The sequence below is a fragment of the Xiphias gladius genome, chromosome 10 (genome assembly GCF_016859285.1).
Source record: "Xiphias gladius isolate SHS-SW01 ecotype Sanya breed wild chromosome 10, ASM1685928v1, whole genome shotgun sequence".
Classification (NCBI taxonomy): domain Eukaryota; kingdom Metazoa; phylum Chordata; class Actinopteri; order Istiophoriformes; family Xiphiidae; genus Xiphias; species Xiphias gladius.
This window is the reverse complement of record NC_053409.1, coordinates 6533972-6554195: the sequence shown is the minus strand read 5'-3', so window position 1 is coordinate 6554195 and position 20224 is coordinate 6533972. Positions and strand designations below refer to the sequence as shown.

The 20224-nt window shown below is 37.9% G+C and overlaps 1 protein-coding gene across 15 annotated transcripts in view; it reads left to right on the top strand.

Moving 5' to 3' along the window:
- LOC120795145 (CAP-Gly domain-containing linker protein 4-like) overlaps positions 1-15654 on the top strand; it is a 38094-nt gene extending 22440 nt beyond the window's left edge. For 7 of the 15 annotated variants that reach the window (XM_040136743.1, XM_040136740.1, XM_040136739.1 and 4 more), the window contains 7 exons: positions 2380-2475; positions 3710-3904; positions 4043-4177; positions 6250-6373; positions 12058-12146; positions 12245-12323; positions 12674-14984. In XM_040136743.1, coding sequence (XP_039992677.1) covers positions 2380-2475; positions 3710-3904; positions 4043-4177; positions 6250-6373; positions 12058-12146; positions 12245-12323; positions 12674-13040 — 1085 coding nt within the window. In that variant the 3' untranslated portion in view covers positions 13041-14984. Of the gene's footprint in view, positions 1-2379; positions 2476-3709; positions 3905-4042; positions 4178-6249; positions 6374-12057; positions 12147-12244; positions 12324-12673; positions 14985-15376; positions 15459-15540 lie in introns of those variants that run through there. The other 8 variants (XM_040136745.1, XM_040136748.1, XM_040136746.1 and 5 more) reach the window with 7 other exon arrangements.
- Positions 15655-20224: the final 4570 nt, after the last annotated feature.

The following is a 20224-nucleotide window of genomic DNA, read 5'->3' as shown; positions in this document are numbered from 1 at the left end:
AGTTTTAAGGCTGACGACACAGTGGGATTTTAGAGGGACTGAATCAAGCCACAGTTTCCAGATGACACTCTGAGAGGCCATCAGCTGAGTCACGACTCCAGCTGATTGCCTGTTTGGTGCCAAAAAGAGGCTTTCTTAACTTTCCTAGCCTGTATGAGCCACGACATTGCATGGCAGGATTTATTGCAACTGGGCTTTCATATTAATCTTCTCCGAATGCTTAGAAAAGTGGATTTTGAACCAGTGCCAAAGGACAATGCCTGAATTAGACTGCTTACAAGACCTTGCTCTGACAGTCCTTGGATGCCCACATCCTCAACTCCCGATTAATGTCCTCTTATAATATAGTCCAGTCTCATCAGAACATTTTAGAAACCTTGGCTTGGTAGGTTTTTGTGGTTCTTGCGCCCTCTAGGGTTTATAGCTGTATAGCGGTGATGTAGTATTCAAAGGTTTTGAAGCCATCTCATAGTGGCCTATGGAATTTTGTGATTGATAGGCCAATTAAGCAGGGTTTAATAACTAGGGCATAGACAGGCTAAATAGCCTGGCAGCCATTAATCACAAGGTGTGTATGAGTGTGTATGTGTGGCATGCACTGCATGCGAGGTCGTGTGTGTAGGCACCTCCTGACAATCCAGGAACCAGTCTACTTTATGACTAAATACTTTTTTCAGGGCCTTTGTCAGATATTTACAGCCCAAACTCTCAGAGCCACCTGTGTTTTAGCATCCCCTAGAATTGGCAGTGGCAGTGTGGACAGTTCACTCCTGTGTATCTGTAGATGGATGGGTCATTGTTGGACTGTCTCATCTCGCTAACAAGGAGAGACAGACACAACAGAATGCCAGGCTGGACCCTATTAGAGTGTGTCAACTGTAGCTCAGGCCTCAAAGGGCATAGGTAACGTAGACAACGCTCACAAAGCAACACTGCTTGATTCATAAAGCCTCAGTCTGTACTGCAGTCTGTCACTTGAAGTGAACGTCAGTATGTGGAGGGGATAGATAGAGCCAGGAGGTCCCTGCAAGCTAAAGGTCAAGTGACAAGAAATGTTTGGTATTCAGAGTTGGAATGTTGTCTCCTCTTTGGAGTTCAAAGGAAAGACAACTCTGCCTCTGAGGGGAACGTTTCTCAGCTGCCTCTAAATGTGAACTGAAATGGCAATCAATAAATACCAAGCTGATTTGAGATTTTCCTAATGCCTTTTCAAAGTGCAATATAAAGTTTAAAATAAGGTGACATATTAATGAGTTGAATGTGATATGAGACTGTTTATTAGGCAGATATATGTATGAATTGAATCCTCATTAGAAATGATTAACTGTTACTTAAATCTTTTTAGGTACATGGATGTTGATTTTATTGCCAATTAAAGAGTTGAATTAAATCTACAATATTCCAACTGATAAAAGCCTTTTAAAGTCAAGTCAACAAATAATATATTAAACTTGAATTTGTTAAGTTTTGTTGCTATAAACTAGTTAAAGAACATAATTACGTTTACTTCTGCAAGAAATGTTATTTCTCATAGTGTGTTATTTGAGTTTGTACCAAGATTTCTTTTGAAGTTTTTTTTTTTTTTTTTTTTTTTTAGTTTTAATTTACCGTCATTGGGGCTTTTGTGTGGTTGTAACTGCTTGTCTCAGCATATTTAAGTGTTTTTATTGTGTGTTGGAGTAAAGAGACAGTACTAGTTCAATCAAGAAAAAATGCTTTTCAGTAATTCTTGTTTCATGGCTACTCAACAATGTCATGCTGTCCTTTATTTTCACTTCTTCACTCTCCTGTTCTTGTTTTATCTTTTCAGTGCAGCTTTTTTGTCTCTGGTTTTAATTCTGGCACTCTTGGAGTGCTACACTGTTTGTTTTCTTAGTTTTCCTCATTTGTAATTCTCTTTAGTTTCTCCAAACTTGATGAACTATTTAAACTGTATTTTCACATATTGAATTCACATTAGGTAAGTTTTTTTTTTTGCTTTGGATGGCTAATTTACATGCAAAAAAACTCCACCTACATTCATAATATTTACACTTAGATTATACATCCAGTGCAGTGCAGTGTGTGCAGTGTTTTTTTTGATCATCGGAATGCTTGAGCAGTCCTTCAACAGATACAGCATGACAACAATAGAAATTATACAGACAGATTTATAAGTTTCCTAGTTAAGCTAATTTCACTTGTCAAACTACACAATCTTAGTACAATTCGAGGTTTCAAAGTGACTTTCAAATTGTACAGACATTACAGAACTGTGATAATGCATTATTTATGCAATCTTCTACCTGACTAAGATGAATATTGAATATTGTGTTTTTAAAAAAAAACCAAAACAAGTCACTGTGTTTCTTTTGTCTGTGTGTTTGTGTGTGTGGAAAGGTTTATCTCCATCTGTCAAAAAACCCATTGATAATCAAAAAAGTACACCTGGTCCCAATCAGGGCACAAAAGGAGACGCCTCAGTGACAAAGACAGGTACTGCAGTTACAGCTGAGTGTGCTTCAATGCACTGTGTATCAGAGAATGTAGTGTGTTAGAGAGTTTGCACTATTTTAGATAATCTCTCCTAAAAACTGGGAAAATTGTTCAAATCCTAGTTCCAAGCACTCCTAATCACCACCTGTCTCTGATAATTGGTCCACCTTAATACTTGAATCCAGCACCTTAATCCATCTGTGGGTAGTTCAACGGGAACATAAATGCCCTTTCAAACAAAAAAGTACTCTATTTTACTCTATATAATAATTTGATATACCATTGTGTAACTTTCATTATAAATAAATTGCAATTGCACCATAATTTAGATGGTAAATTAGAGTTCCCATCTACATTTAGATGGAAACAGAATGTGTTTCAGCAGCAAGTGAATACTGAGCATAATCTGAATTCCAGATTTTTTCCTCAATCTGAATATACAGTATGCTTCAAGTAATGTTCCTTGTGCATGAAGCAAAACCACACCAAGCCAGTGATCAGTTAAGGCAATGATGGATTGATCAGCTCAAACAGTAATGACAGCTTCAACTATTATCTCTGTGCATTGCCGTCCACTCTTACGACCCATTACCTAAAACTTACTATTGAAAACAAATTTTGGCCAACGTTGAGAAGTTTTCTGCCCATCACTGCTTGTGCTTCAATTTGTGTGTAGCTGAATCTTTTCTTCTTTAAACATTTTGGTACAGATTTAATCAACTAGCCCTTAGGAGTTGGGCAGTTAATGAACTTATGGCCTGTGAAGGTCTGTGAAAGTTAAAAGCTTAATGAGGTCCTGCATCCAAATGGCTTTTAAAGAGTGAAATTGGGCATCCCCTTCCTCCATCTCATCCCTCATGTTGGGATGAGATTGGCTTCATTATTTCAATGGGATTTCAAAAGTCCCTGATGTAAGCCTGAATGGATGGATGGTGGGTTCAGTATTAAGAGGGAGCGCAAACAGTTTGTGCCGTGTGACATTAGACAGCAGAATGGACAACATGCACATCCAGTGTGTTACTGGAGCACAGATGCAACACTTTCTGCACCTTTTTTGATTGATGTTTAGTATAGTAGCTGGTAAAGTGGCTGTCTGCACATGAATAGATTTTATTAATATAAACTTTTGACAGTGTGTTGTGTTGTGTTTCAGTCATTTGTTTTGAAAGTTTCTTTCGTTAATTTCCTGTACCTGTGTATCCTGTCACTCATTCCACTGTCATTTTCACCACAGGGGTTCTCTCTCGCTCTCTCTCCTCTTCGTCCTCTTCACTGGACTCTCGGCATGGGCCAGGTGTCCGACCTCGTCCACTGCCAAGGCAACGCCTTCCTGCCAGGCAGAGAAGGGAGCGTGTTTCCCTGAGCCCCAGGACCACGCCCTCACCAGCCCTCCTTTCTTATTCTGGCACCACTGTGCTTACTGCTGCAGGTCTGCATTATCTTAACACTGACTTAATGAAGATTCCTGTCACTTCAGGATTTTTCCATGATTATAAAGATCTAATGGAATCAAATTGAGGGCGGTAATTATCACAGTAGTGAAACACTCTTTGTTCATCTTTCCCAGGTCTTCGAAGCCGAACCCCCTCAGCTAGTAGCTCTGCTTGTGAGGGCCCTGAGGTGCGCCTTGGGGAAAGGGTGCTGGTGGTAGGCCAGAGAACTGGTGTAGTCCAATTTTATGGAAAGACCAGCTTTGCTCCAGGTCAGTCGTTAAAATTAATGATTTGACAGTTGAACTGTCAAGTCTTCACTGAACTCTTAATTTAGCAGTGTTGAGTTTAATCTGTTTAGTTTGGATTGCATTTCAATCACATGCCTGTATTATTACATGTTATTCAACTTAATTTCTCCAAAACATCAACTTATCTCCAAAGTAAATTGAGAGTTGCAGTGAATTGAATTGTCTACAATTTGAATGACATTTGGATATATACAGCAAAATGCTCATAGAAGTCTTAATTTGCCATGAATGTCCTAAAAATTACATAGCGTTAAATTGTTGTCAGTGTCATTGTGTCTCATTATAGCTAATGTTCAGAAGTAACACTAAAATAACCACGATTTAAAAAAAATAAAAATAATGTTATATTCAACAACAAGCACTGACACTGATTGTTTTTTACAGCTGACTATATGATTAGTAACATAGTACAGTAAATGTTTTTAATGTTAGACAGTTGGGGTTCAATAAAGAACACGTGGGGCTAGCACGCAAACTATTCTCTCTGGAAAAGGGTTCAGCCATATCAGTCTTCGGTGTATGGCACCTTGAGTTTAGAAAAAACAGAAAAAACCTTTGAAAAAAGCCTTTCTAGCCTATCTGAAATATGAATTATCCCTTTTAATAAATCACATCACATCTTACTTTGCTGTTTTCAGGTCACACACAAAGAATCATAATTACTGCAGATTTCACAGTTTAACATGGTTGAATATCAACTTAATAGCCTACGAAAAAAAGACTTGTAGACATACTGTTAATATTTAGGGTTGAGTTTTTAATTTTCACAAATGCTGAATAAGTTCTAGCCTAAGAAATGACATGGATAAATGAAGGCAGTTTTGTCTCTAAAAGTAGAACTTGCCTTTGGTTGCCTCTAGCTGGTACACCGAGAAAACTTGAGTTCATTCTCGCTTGTTTCTTTTTGTTGCAAGAAATGTCAAATATGTTTGCATAAATCTTAATACTTATGTGCACTATCATTAATGTACAATGAGACATGTGGTGAAACTTAAAGACGCTTCTATTAAGCTCTTCTCTTTCAACTTGCATGAGCTGCATTACATACTCTGTCATAAGTCACTGCAATGGCAAACCTCGAGTTGGACAGAAGATACTTGGGAAAAATAAGATATGAGAAACTCTTGCTGATCAAAAGCCATTGAAATCCAAACAGAAACCAGCTCACAGTATTCATTATTAGTTAGGCAGTAGTTTTACCCAGGCATAAGTCATATATGAATAAGTACTAACATATCTCACACCACTGAGGATCATGTTAGAAGGGATTTCAGTCTTAAGTTTGCTTTGATACTCTTAAATCAGAGCTAGCAGTTCTGTTATCTCAGCCTCATTGCGCTGAGGAGTGTGTCTCTGTACCAAAAGCAGGTCTTCTTGCTGAGCACTACACAGTAAATTACTTCATTTTAATATTTTGTCTGAGTCGTGTCACCTGAGAAAGATTCCCTGAACTAATTTTCTGCCTCATATAGAATAGTCACATCATTTTACATGGCAGCGACCGAAAGTTAAAGAGATAAACAGTTATTAATGTAAGAGCTACCTAAATGGAAGTGCTGTACAGCGAAATATTGGCTGTGCCAAATTGTTATATAGAACAAAGACCAATTGACATGGAACGCTGTCTTGAAACACTTGCATCTTTAGTGTTAGATAGGTAATACAAGCATAGTGAAATCAGAATTTCAATTTTATAACTACCATTTACAAGATTGATAACTTTCCATGTAGAGAGGTTGCTAGTAACATAACACCCTTTTGGCAGCCATATTTTCAGTCAACAGCTCTTCTGTGTACAGTTTAGCTAGTCTACACAGCAGATATAATTGTCTTGCTAATAAACCTGATTTTTGACTAATACGTAGTGCATTAGTCATTTAATACTTAGTGCTTTCTTTAGTTGTGACTTGCACCTTTAAAAAAAAAAAAAAAAAAAAAAGATTCATCTCTCCTCTTAGGTAATTTGATATGTGAGTGTCTGGCAGTGGTCCCTTGACCTAGTTTCTGGACTGTCTGTCTTTTTGTCTGTACAGGGCTCTGGTTGGGCATTGAACTGGACAAGCCAAGTGGTAAGAATGATGGATCAGTGGGAGGAGTGAGGTATTTCAGCTGCCCAACAAAACATGGCATCTTTGCTCCTCCGTCTCGTGTTCAAAGGTGGGTGCAGGCCCTTTAAAATAGCTTATATTTTCCACTAATGATTAATGGTCCTTTTTGATTTTTGCCAATGGTCACACACAGAAGCAGAAACGAATCTGTCAAAACAAGCATTTTTAAGAAATTCCCTTTAAAGTTCAGAGCAGATTTTTGAAGAATTCGATAATGTGCCCTAAAAACCCTGAGGTTGCATTTCATTGCCCTGATCAATACATCTCACGACGCTAATGAGCTCCTTTGACAGTTTCATTTGTGTAAGTGTTGACATATTTGATTTTGCCCTCTGTGCAGCTAACAGCCTTCCTCTGTACTGGTGATTAACGAGAGTCAGAGTTGTCAAATGTGAAGCTTGGGGCCTTCGCCCACCACGACTTCTCAATTTAATGTGGCACCTAGTAATGATCCAGGCACCATCATCCCCCTTTTTAAATATGGATTATGCATAATGAATTTGTATTTCATTTGTTTAGGTTAGAGATATAAAGAGGTTATATTCTAACAACAGGGTATGGAATATGTGAGAGAATACCTTAAAATGCTGCATTCTTTTGCCATTTAAGTGCATTGTTGCATTTTTTTTATTGATACGAATACACTGATATGTCCCACCGTTTAATATACATGTGGGTTACTTCATATTATACTGTTGTGATTCCAAGTAAGACAGGACATAAAGTGCAGATCATAAGTTTGTTTGCTTGTTGGTCATGTTTAGAAGAACATTTAATACTGTGATTACTAAGTAACTACTTTCCACTATGTCAGGAAATAAGTTTCCTTGTGTTCTTACTTACTTTCAACAAAAAAAGATATGGTGACAATAGAGAATGAACTAAGGTTTATCCATAGAAGAGTAGGTAACTAAAAGCTTGTCAGCACAGAAAGTGTTTCAGATGTCTTTCTAATTTGTCTGTCTCCGGTGTGTCTGACAGAACAGAGACTGTGTGTTGGGCTCTGAGCATTAGCGAAGTGCAGGTAACCTAAACCTGAACGCATCCTTTGAATTGTTAACCCCCTGTCCTGGCTGTCGCCAGAAAAATTTCTTTACAGACTAGTGATGATGAGGTAAAAGTGGATTTTTAAAAAAAATTCTCTTATGTCACATTTCCATTTCTACGAAGCAATATGCCATAGGTCTGCAATTGGATATATATTTTATCTTCATTTTAAAGTCAGTGATTTAGTAACAGTTTGTTTTTATTTTATAATTTTATAGCTTTTGGAGTGCATTAGTTTGTTCATACAGTTAGGTCCATAAGTATTTGGACAGTGACACAATTTGCGTATTTTTTTACCTCTGAGCAGATTTGAAACGAAGCCATCAAGATGTGATTGAGGTGTAGACTTTCATCTTTATTTCAAGGGGTGTGACAAAAATATTGCATTAACCATTTAGGAATTACAGCCATTTTTATACATACGTCTCTCATTTTAAGAGGCTCATAAGTAATTGGACAAACCAACATGATTATAAATATAAGGATTATTTTTAATACCTGGATGAAAATCCTTTGCAGTCAATGACTGCCTTAAGTCTGGAACCCATGAACATCACTAAATGCTGAGTTTCCTCTCTTGAGATGCTTTGCCAGGCCTTTGCCGCAGTTTGTGGGTCTTTCTCCCCCCATTTTTGTCTTCAGTAAGTGAAATCCTCAGTTACGTTGAGGTTAGATGACTGACTTGGCCATTGAGGAATATTCCATTTCTATGCCTGGAGAAGCTCTTGGGTTGCTTCGGCAGTTTTGGGTCATTATACATCTGTACTATGAAGCACCTTCCTATCAGTTTTGCAGCATCTGGCTGAATATGAGCACATAGTACAGCACCTATACACTTCAGAATTCATCCTGCTACCTCTATCAGCAGTCACATCATGAATAGACCCAGTTCAGTTAGCAGCCGTACATGCCCATGCCATGACATTGCTTACAACATGTTTGACAGATGATGTGGTTTGCTTTGGATCATGAGCCATTCCTTTCCTTCTCCATAGTCTTCTTTTTCCATCATTCTGGTACAAGTTGATCTTGATTTCATCTGTCCCGAGAACCTTTTTCCAGAACTAGGCAAGGTTTTTTTTTTTTTTTTTTTTTAAAGATGTTTTCTGGCCTTTCTGTTCTTGAGTGTTAACAGTGGTTTGCACCTTGTTGTAAACCTCCTGTATTTACATTTATGAAGGCATATCTTGATTTCGAGACTTTGACAATGATATGTCTACCTCCTCCAGAGTGTTCATGACCTGGCTAGATGTTGTGAGGGTTCTGTCTTCGCCAAGGAAAGAATTCTGTGATCATCCACTTTAGTTGTCTTCCATGGTCTCCAGGCATTTTGGTGTTGCTGAGCTCGGTAGTGCATTCCTTCTTTTTAAGAATGTACCACAGTGTTGATTTGGCCACTGCTAAATTTTTCTGCTATCTGTCTGATTGGTTTGTATTGTTTTTTCAGCCTAATGATGGCCTCCTTCATTTGCATCAACACCTCTTTGGACTGTATATTGAGAATTCCCATGAGCAGCTACCAAATGCAAATTCAACACCTGGAATCTACTCCAGACCTCTGTCTGCTTAATTTTACATGAAATAATGAGGGAACAGGTCACACTTTGTCCAATTACTTTTGAGCCTCTGAAATTGAGGGACTATGTATAACAATGGTGGTAATTCCTAAACAGTTAAAGCTGAATTAAAGCTGAAAGTCTACAATTCAATAACACCTTGATGAATTTGTTTTAAATCCATTGTGGTGGTGTACAGAGGTAAAATCACTGTCCAAATACTTATGAACCTAACTGTATATCACTGCATGGAACAAAGTAGTAGTAAAAGCAGATTGATAAAAAAAGATTGATTTTGTATACTTGCAATTAATAGTTTACAAGAATCTCCAAGATGGAGTATTTTCTATACTTTAGTGTAGTCATTCATAATTCTGTAACCATCCATGGGATTTGGGGCAGATTTATTAACACTTGAATAAAATTAGCAATATGTAGGTATGTTAGCAACTTAAGTTACAGTAGGAACCCATTTGTAGTGATAATGTTTCATTTTTGATAGAAATTTTAATTTTCTGGGATATTTAAATGCATGTAAATAGAATTATGCAAAGTGGTGACACTGAATATTTTCTTTCCTGGAACCAGTGCAACTTAAATTCAAGCCAGTTTGATTAACAACCTTCCCTGTGAAAAAGTGATACTAATGCAGTGTTTTGTTTTTGCAATATTTGGTAAAAGGTAAGTAGTATTTCCCATTCAAGTAACACCCAGTCTTAAAAATTTCAAATTACACTGTCTGTGGATGTATCTGTATTCACAAACATTGTTTTTTTGTGTTTCTGAATCACAAATATGCACATACTTCAGTGTATGTGCATGTATTAGCTCTTGTCAGCTAGACTGGTTGTATGCGAAATACACACAGGTGACAATTTGAAGAAAAAAAACATTAACTGTCTAGTTAAGGTAACCAGAACAGCTTCAGTGTTCCTTGGCCTATATTGTCAAAATCTGTAGAACTCTACAGGAGTGATGAAAGCCATTCTTCCAAAAGGTATTCTCTCTTTTGGTATTTTGATGATGGCGGAAAAGATCCCTGGATAACACGTTGCTCCAAATTTCCTATCAGTGTTCAACTGGGTTGAGATCTGGAGACTCCATAGCATATGATTCACAATATTTTCATATTCATCAAGCAATTCAGTGACCCCTGTTTCTCCACTCAGTTATTAAGCTTTTTTTTTAAATTGGTCATCCATCTGTACATTTTTCCAGATCTTTCATGAGGGAGACTAACTCGAGCTTTCAGTTAAAACAAAGTAGAACTCACTTGATAGTTAGATACTCTTCAACACTAATAGCAAACAGTAAAATTTGGGTGTTAATAGAGCTGCCTCATACAGTCTTGTTATCCAACCTAGTACAGTCTTTATCCAATACATGCTGCATAGTGATGCATTATAGAAATAGCAACATACTTTTCAGTGCGCAAGATATACCTATAGGCAATATCTAATTATTGCGCTACATATGGAACTTCACAAAATGCCTTTAAATGTCTGGAACCAAAACTATTAGAGCCACGTGGATAGCTGAATTAGTAGAACAAAAATGTAGGGCCATCTTTTCATATTGCATGTTAAGTATGAGTTTTTTCTTTCGTACCAAATATGTGTGTTATCTTTCATTCAAGATTCAGATGAAATGATGTTTCATGGTTAATCATGAAAAAAAGTACTCAACATAACTTAAATTTGGATGGGCTCAGTGGTGTTATTGAAGAGCTAAACTATCTTTTTCACTGCACAGTTCTGTTTTACACCTCTTTGTCCTATTCTCACTTATGTTATACAAACGTAGAAACCACATCGCCCATATTGGCCTGTTCAAATAGTGCACGAAAAAAGGCAAATTCCACTTGAGCACTTATTATTTGTGCACATCACATTGGGTTTGCACGCTACACAGACAAAGTGTTGACTCGACAGATGTATCAAGTGCCAAGGTGGTTATTTATGGAAACCCTGGGCATATGGAAACCATTGCCTGACATACATATTCACAAGCCACTAAGTTATTCACTGCCAGACATTGTTTTGTTTTTACTTTAGATTTTCTGCAAGTGGAAAAAACATGTTGACATTTTTATTGGATGGTAAATTAATAGCAGAATGGCTCAAGTATATAATGTATGTCATAACTGAATGAAAGCCATTACAGTTTAAAAAGCAGTTGATATCTAAGATTAAGAATGCTTTTATTTTAGACGAGAGTGAGATTCTCCAGATTTGAGGGATTGCTGGTTAAATTAACACATTCCACCTTTATACCTAGCTATAATCGGTCTCTTCACATTCCTTTGCCACTAGTACTTCATCTCAGTGCAGATCCACCATCCAGGGGGAATTTTTCTTTTCTCATATCTTCATTGCTCTCACTATTTTCCTGTTGTTGCTTTTATTAACCCACTGTCTTCCTTGAGATAAGCTGTGTATGTCATTAACCCTGGGGCTCATACTGTGCTCAACTGAGCATATGGTTTTCCTCTGTAATGGAGAGTCTCACATTCTTTCCATCCGACACAGCAACATGTTTCTCCTTCTCTTTTCTTCTCCTGTCAGCAGCTATCACAACCAATTAGGAAAATAAACAGCCCCCACCCAGACACCCCCCCGACATAGTACTCATTGACATAAAGTATTCTGTAGCCCCTTACTCTAACATTAACCCTTACAACTAAATGCCTAACCCTAAACCTCACTGTCACTCTTAATGGCTTTCAGAGCTATAATGTTATTATAGTCAGATAAAATATTATGGACACATCAATAAGCAGGACAGATGTTTTTGTGCAAACACAGACACTATCTTTTTTTCCTTGTTGCTGTTTTTAGAGGGGGGGTCATCAGATGTGGGCCCATTCAAATCTCGTTCATCTGAACTAAAAATGTTGCTAAAATGTTAGAGATGTTCTGGTATTTAATGAATTTTCGAAATGGATATTTTAATATATTTTGCTCGGCACTAACTCTCTGTGGATTATATGATTCAGATAAACTTTGGGTCACTGGAGGTTTTGCACAGTAGGTTGTCTCATGTTGAGAACCAAATCAAGATATTTAAGTATTACTATATGTTCATATTGTTATGTGTGACTTAGATGTTACTTACTTCTGTTTACTCACAGGATCCATGGATCAGTCGATTGCCTTTCAGAGCTGTCTTCTTCACGCCTCAGTCATCCTTTCAGCGGTGAGAGTTCTGCCTTCATTGCAAGTGTGTGTCTTTGCATTTATTATTCTGTGAGTGCTTGTGAAATCATTCTTAGGCAGGAATCTGTATGGGAGTACTTGACTCTTGTGATTGCTGTGCAGGGACAATCCGTCGCAGTTTCAGCACATCATCGGCTATTGCCACCCCAAAGGAGACAAGCAGAAGAAGTCCTGTTGCCAGGTGTGTCTCTTTTTTACACAGACCTCACATTTCTCTCTCCTCAAGTTTTTCAGATTCATCCTAATCCCATGCAGCAGCGGCAAAATCAATACTGATAAGAGGCAGTGGTATTAGTCAGCAAAAGGTTCCTTTTTTAAATGGCTACTGCATGATTGTGGTTATAATGAGAGAGAACAGGGAACTGAAGATCAATCCCTCAAACACTGAGCTTTCATGAATCTCCCACTTACTTTTGATATAGCCTCTCACACTGCATACCCTTTCTCATAAATCTTTCTTGCTGTATTTCCCCTGTGTTGCCACAATTCATCTAAAAATAAATAAATAAATAAAACAAAAAACAAAAAAAGGAGTCGTCCCAACCCTCACAGACGGCGCTGGAGCAATCTCAGTGGTGTTAGCAGCGGCGCTCCTGGGAAGGTGGCAGGGTCCAGCCCCTCAGCCATCTCTGACGGACAGGTCCGCCTCCACGTGGGCATGCAGGTCCTGCTGAACAGTGCCAATGAGATGGCATTCATCCGTTACCTGGGCACAGCGGACTTTGCCCCGGGACTTTGGCTTGGTCTGGAGCTCCGAAGCCCCAAGGGAAAGAATGACGGCTCTGTGGGTGGCCGCCGCTACTTCACCTGTCGACCCAGCCACGGCGTGTTGGTCCGTCCCAGCCGCGTCACCTACCGCGGCATCAATGGGTCCCGCTTGGTGAATGAAAACAGCTGATGACTGTAGGAAACGGAGCAGGGTGGGTTTGGAGGAAAATTTGAGATATTTTGACTTTGTGTTTATGTTCTAATCAAAGAAAAAGTTTGAAGTTTTAACTACTTATTCTTTTTTAATTAGGCGTCATCGATTTTCCTCTGTACACTCCTCTGTACTCTTCAGAAGTGGTGTGAATTCCAGTAATAAAACCAATTATTAATTGTTCAAATTTAAACTACTAGATAAGTTCTTGGAGAAATGTAGGAGGCAAAGAAAGCACTTTAGAAAACTAACTTTCAGCAGTCCTTCTTAGAATTTGTCTTGGCAGGATGTTTGGGGGGGGGGGGCTTAATAATACATAAGATGCTGCACTATTTTTAATCTGATTGCACTGACAAACATCAACATGATAGATCAGAATATGATAAAACAAATGGTATGGATGTTCACACATGAAAAAGAAAGCTAATTTTGACTGCATCAAGTAGAGATTCTTATCACATAATTTAGGTGGTAATGTAGCCTCTCTAACCAAGTGTCTATGTGTTTGTGATTATGTGTGTGTGTGTGCACACACATGTGTGTATTATGAGCAGTTTGAAACGAGAGATTGATTGATTTTTCCAGAGTCATCATATGGCTTACAGATAACTGATGGAAGTTGAGTCAAAACTGGGTTTTTAGTTTATGAATCAGTGTGAATTAAACAACCACAGAATGTCATTCAACTTTACACAGATAAATTATGGTCGTATCGTGCTATTGGCTGCAAAAATTCTACCTGTTTGCACCTTTGGCCATGATTGTATTCTTTGATGTCAGACTGATGACATTGTTGCAGCTGTGATGTCATTGAGGTATAGTCTATAAAATGACACATTGATATTTGCCATGATAAATATAGTAACTTCAGATGAGAACACACTTGACAGTTGAAAGCTTGATTATAAACCTAATTTGTTGCCATGACATGATTTGTGTTGGGCTTGAGAATTTAAATGTCTGTCCTGCTCACTGAGCATCACACCTGTCAGAGCCGTCACTATTATATCACATTTTTGATTCTTACAACCTGAGTTTGGAACCTCTTAATGCGATTCTGTAGTTTGAACTGATACCTAGAGTTTTAAACTGTGTAATATACAAATGTCACTTGTTAAATGTGCAAGATTTCAGAGATCGTTAGGAATTTAAAAATCCTCCGGTGCATTCCAAGCTTTGGTATTAGACAACCAAAAGCAGCTTGACACAGGAAATATGCAATCATCCAGAAGTTTCAAGGAAAGATCTTGCTATTTGATTCAAGCCGTCTGGGCAAATCGGCAGAGAATAAGTCATCGATTGTGCATGTGGAAAACAGGCCCACTATTCAGTAAAACATTCATTTACAATGCAATTACGGTGTGTAGGCCACAACAGTGGCCGTAGAATCTCCAATGGCCTTCTCTCATTGATCTGTCTGGTCAGACCCCATGTGACTGAAAAGCAGTGGTGATCAGCCAATGGTTGTCTATCTTGTTATCTGCCACAGAACTAACAGATTAAATAAGCGTGCTTTAAAAATTGCAGTCTTTTCGGATTCCTTTTGAAACATTTTAATCAACACTTTTTTCTTTGAAAATCGCTTCTCATTTGCATTAAGACTATATCTGTGAATTTCTGTGGCATTTGTTGGTGTTCCACATTTCATTCTCATCTATAGATACTCTCATACTTTATATCTGCAATCCCCAATGTATTACAGCATGAGTGATTTCAGATTCCACTGATGGGTATGATGGGTATGTAAGTCTTTTGGCACTGTGTTCATGTGGGTAATGGATTTTTCTTTTTTTTCATGAGATTCCTGATATGTATATTTGAAGTGTGACTGTGTGAGAGGGGGATCTGGTCTGTTACATTTACATGCTGTGGAAAATAACAGTATTTGTAAAAAATAAAATAAAAGATTCTATTCTAATTTGACATCATCTCCATGACTGTATTTTTTCTTTGGCTTTGTGCCTTTATGGAGTGTGGTTGTACTAATGAAAAGGATGTTTGCTTGACTTTCTTGGACTGTTCATAAAGTGTAGAGGAGAGTTGTCTTCAGGGACTGGAATGAAATAGCACAAGCACTTTGAAATGGTTACATGTCTGTTCACTTACCATCTGATTCCACTGGGGCTCATCCCGGTCAGAGCTGAAAAAGCCTGCTGCTGGAGTGGCATTGTTTGCTCACTGCCAGCCTGGGCGCACACACATTCAGATTACACTGGGGGAGACATAGTCTATTAAGACCTTGATTGCGGAATAAATAGATGTGTAAATGGTTGCTTAAAATTGTTTTCTGTGCTTTTTGTTACTTATTTTTGTAGTCCGAACAGGAGAAACAAGGACAAGGATCCAGGGAAGCAGTGTTTGCCTGTCCAAACTACTGACCACGAGGCTGATTCAAAGGTGAGAATGAAAAGAAACATACGGTCAACAAAGCACCAAGAAATTTTTGTCTGAATGTGGCATATGCTGAATTTGATCACAGTGGAGGAGAGCTGCTGACCTCACAGCTCAACTAAACAACATGCCTGCCTGGAGAAGCAGGGTTAGAGGAGACGGACTGAGTCTAAATAAATATTCATAAGCCTACTCAAGTCCAGGTAACCAGGTGGATTCCAAGTTATGCACTAGGACAAATTAAAAAGTGAAGTAAGTACAAGCATGTTTGTAAAGTCTTGGAACAGTATACTGCACTTACTAAATTTCTGGAATTAGTTATAGAATTAGTTGCTTGAAAACCTTATATCAATTGCAATAACCATACAACAGCTCTGCAATTAATTCTACCTTTACAAAGTTTCAAGAGTTCAGGTTTTGTTAAATTGTAATATGTTTATTACTGAGCTCATATTTAAAGGTTTCTTATATTTTGTTCTTCCTGCTTACATAAATGAGGCAGGAAAAATATTAGAGGCACCTCTGAAAATAAAGCAGTCCAGTAAACAACACCACTAATGATTATCTCAATGCTAAAACATTTAATTTAATTAACACCTCTATGACAGTGTGAAAAAAAGAACATTATAGGTGTCATAAAAGTAGAATTGAGAGCAGAACAGTTGTACGGGATTACAGTATATTAGACTGTACAGGTGATAAAGTGGCCACTGAGTGTATGTCTCAAACCACATACTTTTAAGCTACTTCATTAGTTATAATAGTGACTCTTCAGATTGTGATTGCCACTTTTATTTGATTCTTTGAGATAGCAGTTTCGAAAAGAAAAAAGTGCGCATACTGTGTTACAATATGGTCTGTAATAGTCTTAGCACTTGGAAAATGGTGTGAGCACTTGGTATTTAAATGGAGACACTGAAAGCAACTTGCAGAGAGCTCCAGTGGATGAGCAAAGTTGTGGGAAACAGTCGTGCCTCTGAATTTAGCCTCTCTGCTGGGTGACATCTTTGGTGACAGAATTTTTTTAACTTGGATATATGGCTTTTGAAATAATGGATAAAGATCCCTTTGACACACCGTTTTGACCCCCAAAACCCTGTATCTTGTATTGAACTGGTTTGTTATCAGTAGTATAAAAATGAGATGAAGGCACAACCTGAAACAAAGCTCAGACATACTGTATCACAGTGTGGTATGTCCTTAGTTGCACCATCAATACTTTGTAGAGCTGAGCCCTGATGGGAGATAAATAATCTTTGTAAGACCATTAAGTAAGTCTCCAGTCTGCTTTTTAACATGATGGAGAGCAGCACTGGCACAGCTGGCACCGAGGAATACAGTTTGCTATCGCTAGCAAATACTGTACATACTGGCAGCTGCACAAGCCCCTAGCCCCTATCATTTGTAGACATGTTTATAATACAGGGATAATCCTGCTGGGGTCTCCATTCACCCTGTCAGGGTTTATGTGCAATAATGACCAGCTCATTGTACATAATCCTTCTTACTGCACAACTACTTTAACAAAGTGAGCTGTAATGATTTGACACAAAATATAACATAAAATAAATACATAAAATAAAACTTCAAATCTTCTTCCACTTATTAGAAAGACTCCAAACTTTAATGTGGTACCCATAATAGAAGAGCTAAAATCGAAACAAATACTGTATGTTAAGATGCTTGCAGCCTCTAATCCAGGGGTCTCAACCTCAGGTTACCCTTGGGTCACTGGCCAGGTTGTTCTCTCAGCCTGGCCAGTGAGAAGAAATAACTCCCTCCTCCTCATCCTTAGCATACTGCACTGCATGTTTACTAGATTAATGCTGTTTGAGATTTATTTCTGGAGAACAGCAGCTTCTGCCTTGCAGATTAAACTGGAGGCGGTTGCATTAGACACCACACAAAAACAATAACTGTCCACCTCTCTTTAAACTGTCTGTCCAGGGTGCCCTGGTAGCCCAATGGTTAAGGCACATACCACATAACTGCAATGATTTTAATCCCAGCTCTCTTAATTGTTGACTTTCAAATAAAGGACAAAAAATTTAACTGTCTGCCCTTCAGGCCAGCTTTTCTTTTCAAAAGGCATTTTGGTGTCAGGTGTGCTCCGGTAGATCAGTTTAATGTTAGTCTTAGCTTTCTTATGTTTCACAGTTTGGTACAGCTTGCCATATTAAGGAGCAAGCAGCATGACTGTCATAAAGTTTCTCAAATAAACATGATTTTCACATAAATCATTCTCATCTCTGAGTCCAACCAAAAGTAAACACAAAAATTAGGCCCAATATTAGCCATTTTTGTGAAATGCACAGCGATCTTCTTACATTTACATTGTTTTGCCAGAGTCAGCAATTCCCAAATCTCTACAAAGCAGGTTACCAATGAAAAGTTATGAGCCATAGTCAGAACAGCCATAATTCTAAGAAAAACTCAGGTCGAAATTTGCTGGAATTTCCCTTTAAATGTGAAATGAAAGAGACAGTTTTTATATTCTGATTTTGCAATCTTTCTAGGAAATTAAATCATTTGTCAAAAATAAAAGTTAAAAATTAAAAATGTATTTGTGGGTCATTTGTAACAGTAAAGGCTCAACGCGGGTGGGACTAATTGTCTTGTGGGCTGGATCTGGCCCCCAGGTTTGTATTTTGAAACCCTGCTCTTAAAACCAGAACCTGGTTTTACTGTTGTAGCTGATCAGCGTATTTCTACTATCTGTGGTCTAGTGCTTAGTGAACAAAGTTATATATTTTTTTGAATTTAATTTGATGCAGGTTGTTACAAGTTATCAATCAAACTGTTTCAGCACATACTCTGTGTGTTGTGTCGATTACTCCATCCTACTCACATCTTTGATGCAAGTGTAGTGAGTGAGGATGCATAAGTAAGGAACTGGACAGAAACCTTGTCTGTCTTCCTGCTCCCACCTGGAGAGTTTGTACCCAGGACATGTTATATTTGTTTTGTTAGTTTAAATAAGGGAATGTAAAAATTGTTGAGTTTGGCTTCACTAATGAGTTGCTTTCTGTTGCTTTAGCAAGCTGCAGTAGCATCATAAGCTGAGTAAAAGAACAGTAACTTTACTATTGGCATAACACCAACAGAAACTATAAAGTTAAAAGAACAGCTAGAACAGAGTCACATTTGTCACAGTTGTCCGTCCAGGTTTTGGTGTGATGGCTCCTGTAAGGGCTTATGGCAGCTAGTGAAAATTGACTGAGACTGTTATCTTGACACAAATGTTGGCATAAAAAGGCCCCTAGTGAAAATTTCTGTTAATTGAATACTTAAGTGAGTAGCAGAAGAAACTGATCTCCGAAAGGCATAAAGTTAAAGGTGAAACATTCTTTTCAACATTTATTTAAGTTTAGTGTATTCTTTGTGTTTTCTATAATTTTAGAGTGAAAGGAAAGGAGCACCATGCAAAAGTTTGGGCACCCCAAGAGATTTGAGCTCTCAGATAACTTTTACCAAGACCTCAGACCTTAATTACCTTGTTTGGGCTATGGCTTATTCACAGTCATCATTAGGAAAGGCCAGGTGATACAAATTTAAAATGCTTTTGGCTTTTGTTGCAGCCAGTTGAACAGGGAACTTTTCACTGGTAGAGGGAAGAATGGACTCAATGAAATACCAGCAAATCTTGGGAGCAAACATCACACTGTCCATAAAAAAACTAAAGCTGAAAAGAGAATGGCTTCTAAAACAGGATAATGATCCTAAACACACCTTGAAATCCACAGTGGACTACCTCAAGAGGCATAAGCTGAAGGTTTTGCCCTGGCGCTCAAAGTCCCGCGATCTACACATCATCAAATATCTGTGGATAGACCTCAAAAGAGCAGCGCATGCAAGACGGCCCAAGAATCTCACAGAACTAGAAGCCTTTTGTAGGAAGAATGGGCAAAAATTCCCCCAACAAGAAGTGAAAGACTCTTTGCTGCTACAAAAAGCGTTTACAAGCTGTGGTACTTGCCAAAGGGGGTGTTACTAAGCACTGACCAAGAAAGGTTACCCAAACTTTTGTTTTGGGCCTTTTTCTTTTTTTGTTATTTTGACACCGTAAAACATGAAAATAAAAAAACAATCTTGCTTAAAATATTGAAAGAATGTGTCATCTTTAACTTTATGCCTTTTGAAAATCAATTCATCTTTTATTTGCTTAACTATTCACAACAACAGAAATTTTAAACAGGGGTGCCCAAACTTTTTCATGCAACCGTAATTCTTGGTTGCATCAGTTTTTGGAGTTAAGGTCAGACTGAAAGGTCAGTGAAAACTAGTCTGGCATCTTTATAAACATTGTTTGATTTTCTCATTAATATCTATAGAGACCTGTGCTCTTCTTGCCCTTTTGTTCCCCCATTTTTCAGCTCCCCCGTACTCCTTTATAGAAGTCAGTGTTTTCATTGAGCCATGGCACTGCCTTTTTATTTATAAAGTGAATAGGTCAACACGCAAAACAAATTTAATATATGTTCCTTTATCCAGATTGTTTTTTCTGTCTGTCAGTTACTTTTTAGTTGGATGTATGATTTTATTATTATGCAATGCTTTTTCATACCCTCTTCTTCCAGTAAGAGGCAATAGAGTCAAGGGTAGTAAAACACATACTATTAAAAAGGAAAACTAAGACTCCTTAGTACTAACAAAACTGTATTGGAACATGTCAGAGTAGCTAAAGCAAGAGTTTCAAAAATGTTTTTAACTATCACATGCAGCTAGCTAAAACATGAAACTAGACATGCTGGGTAGGGGTGGAAACAAGACAT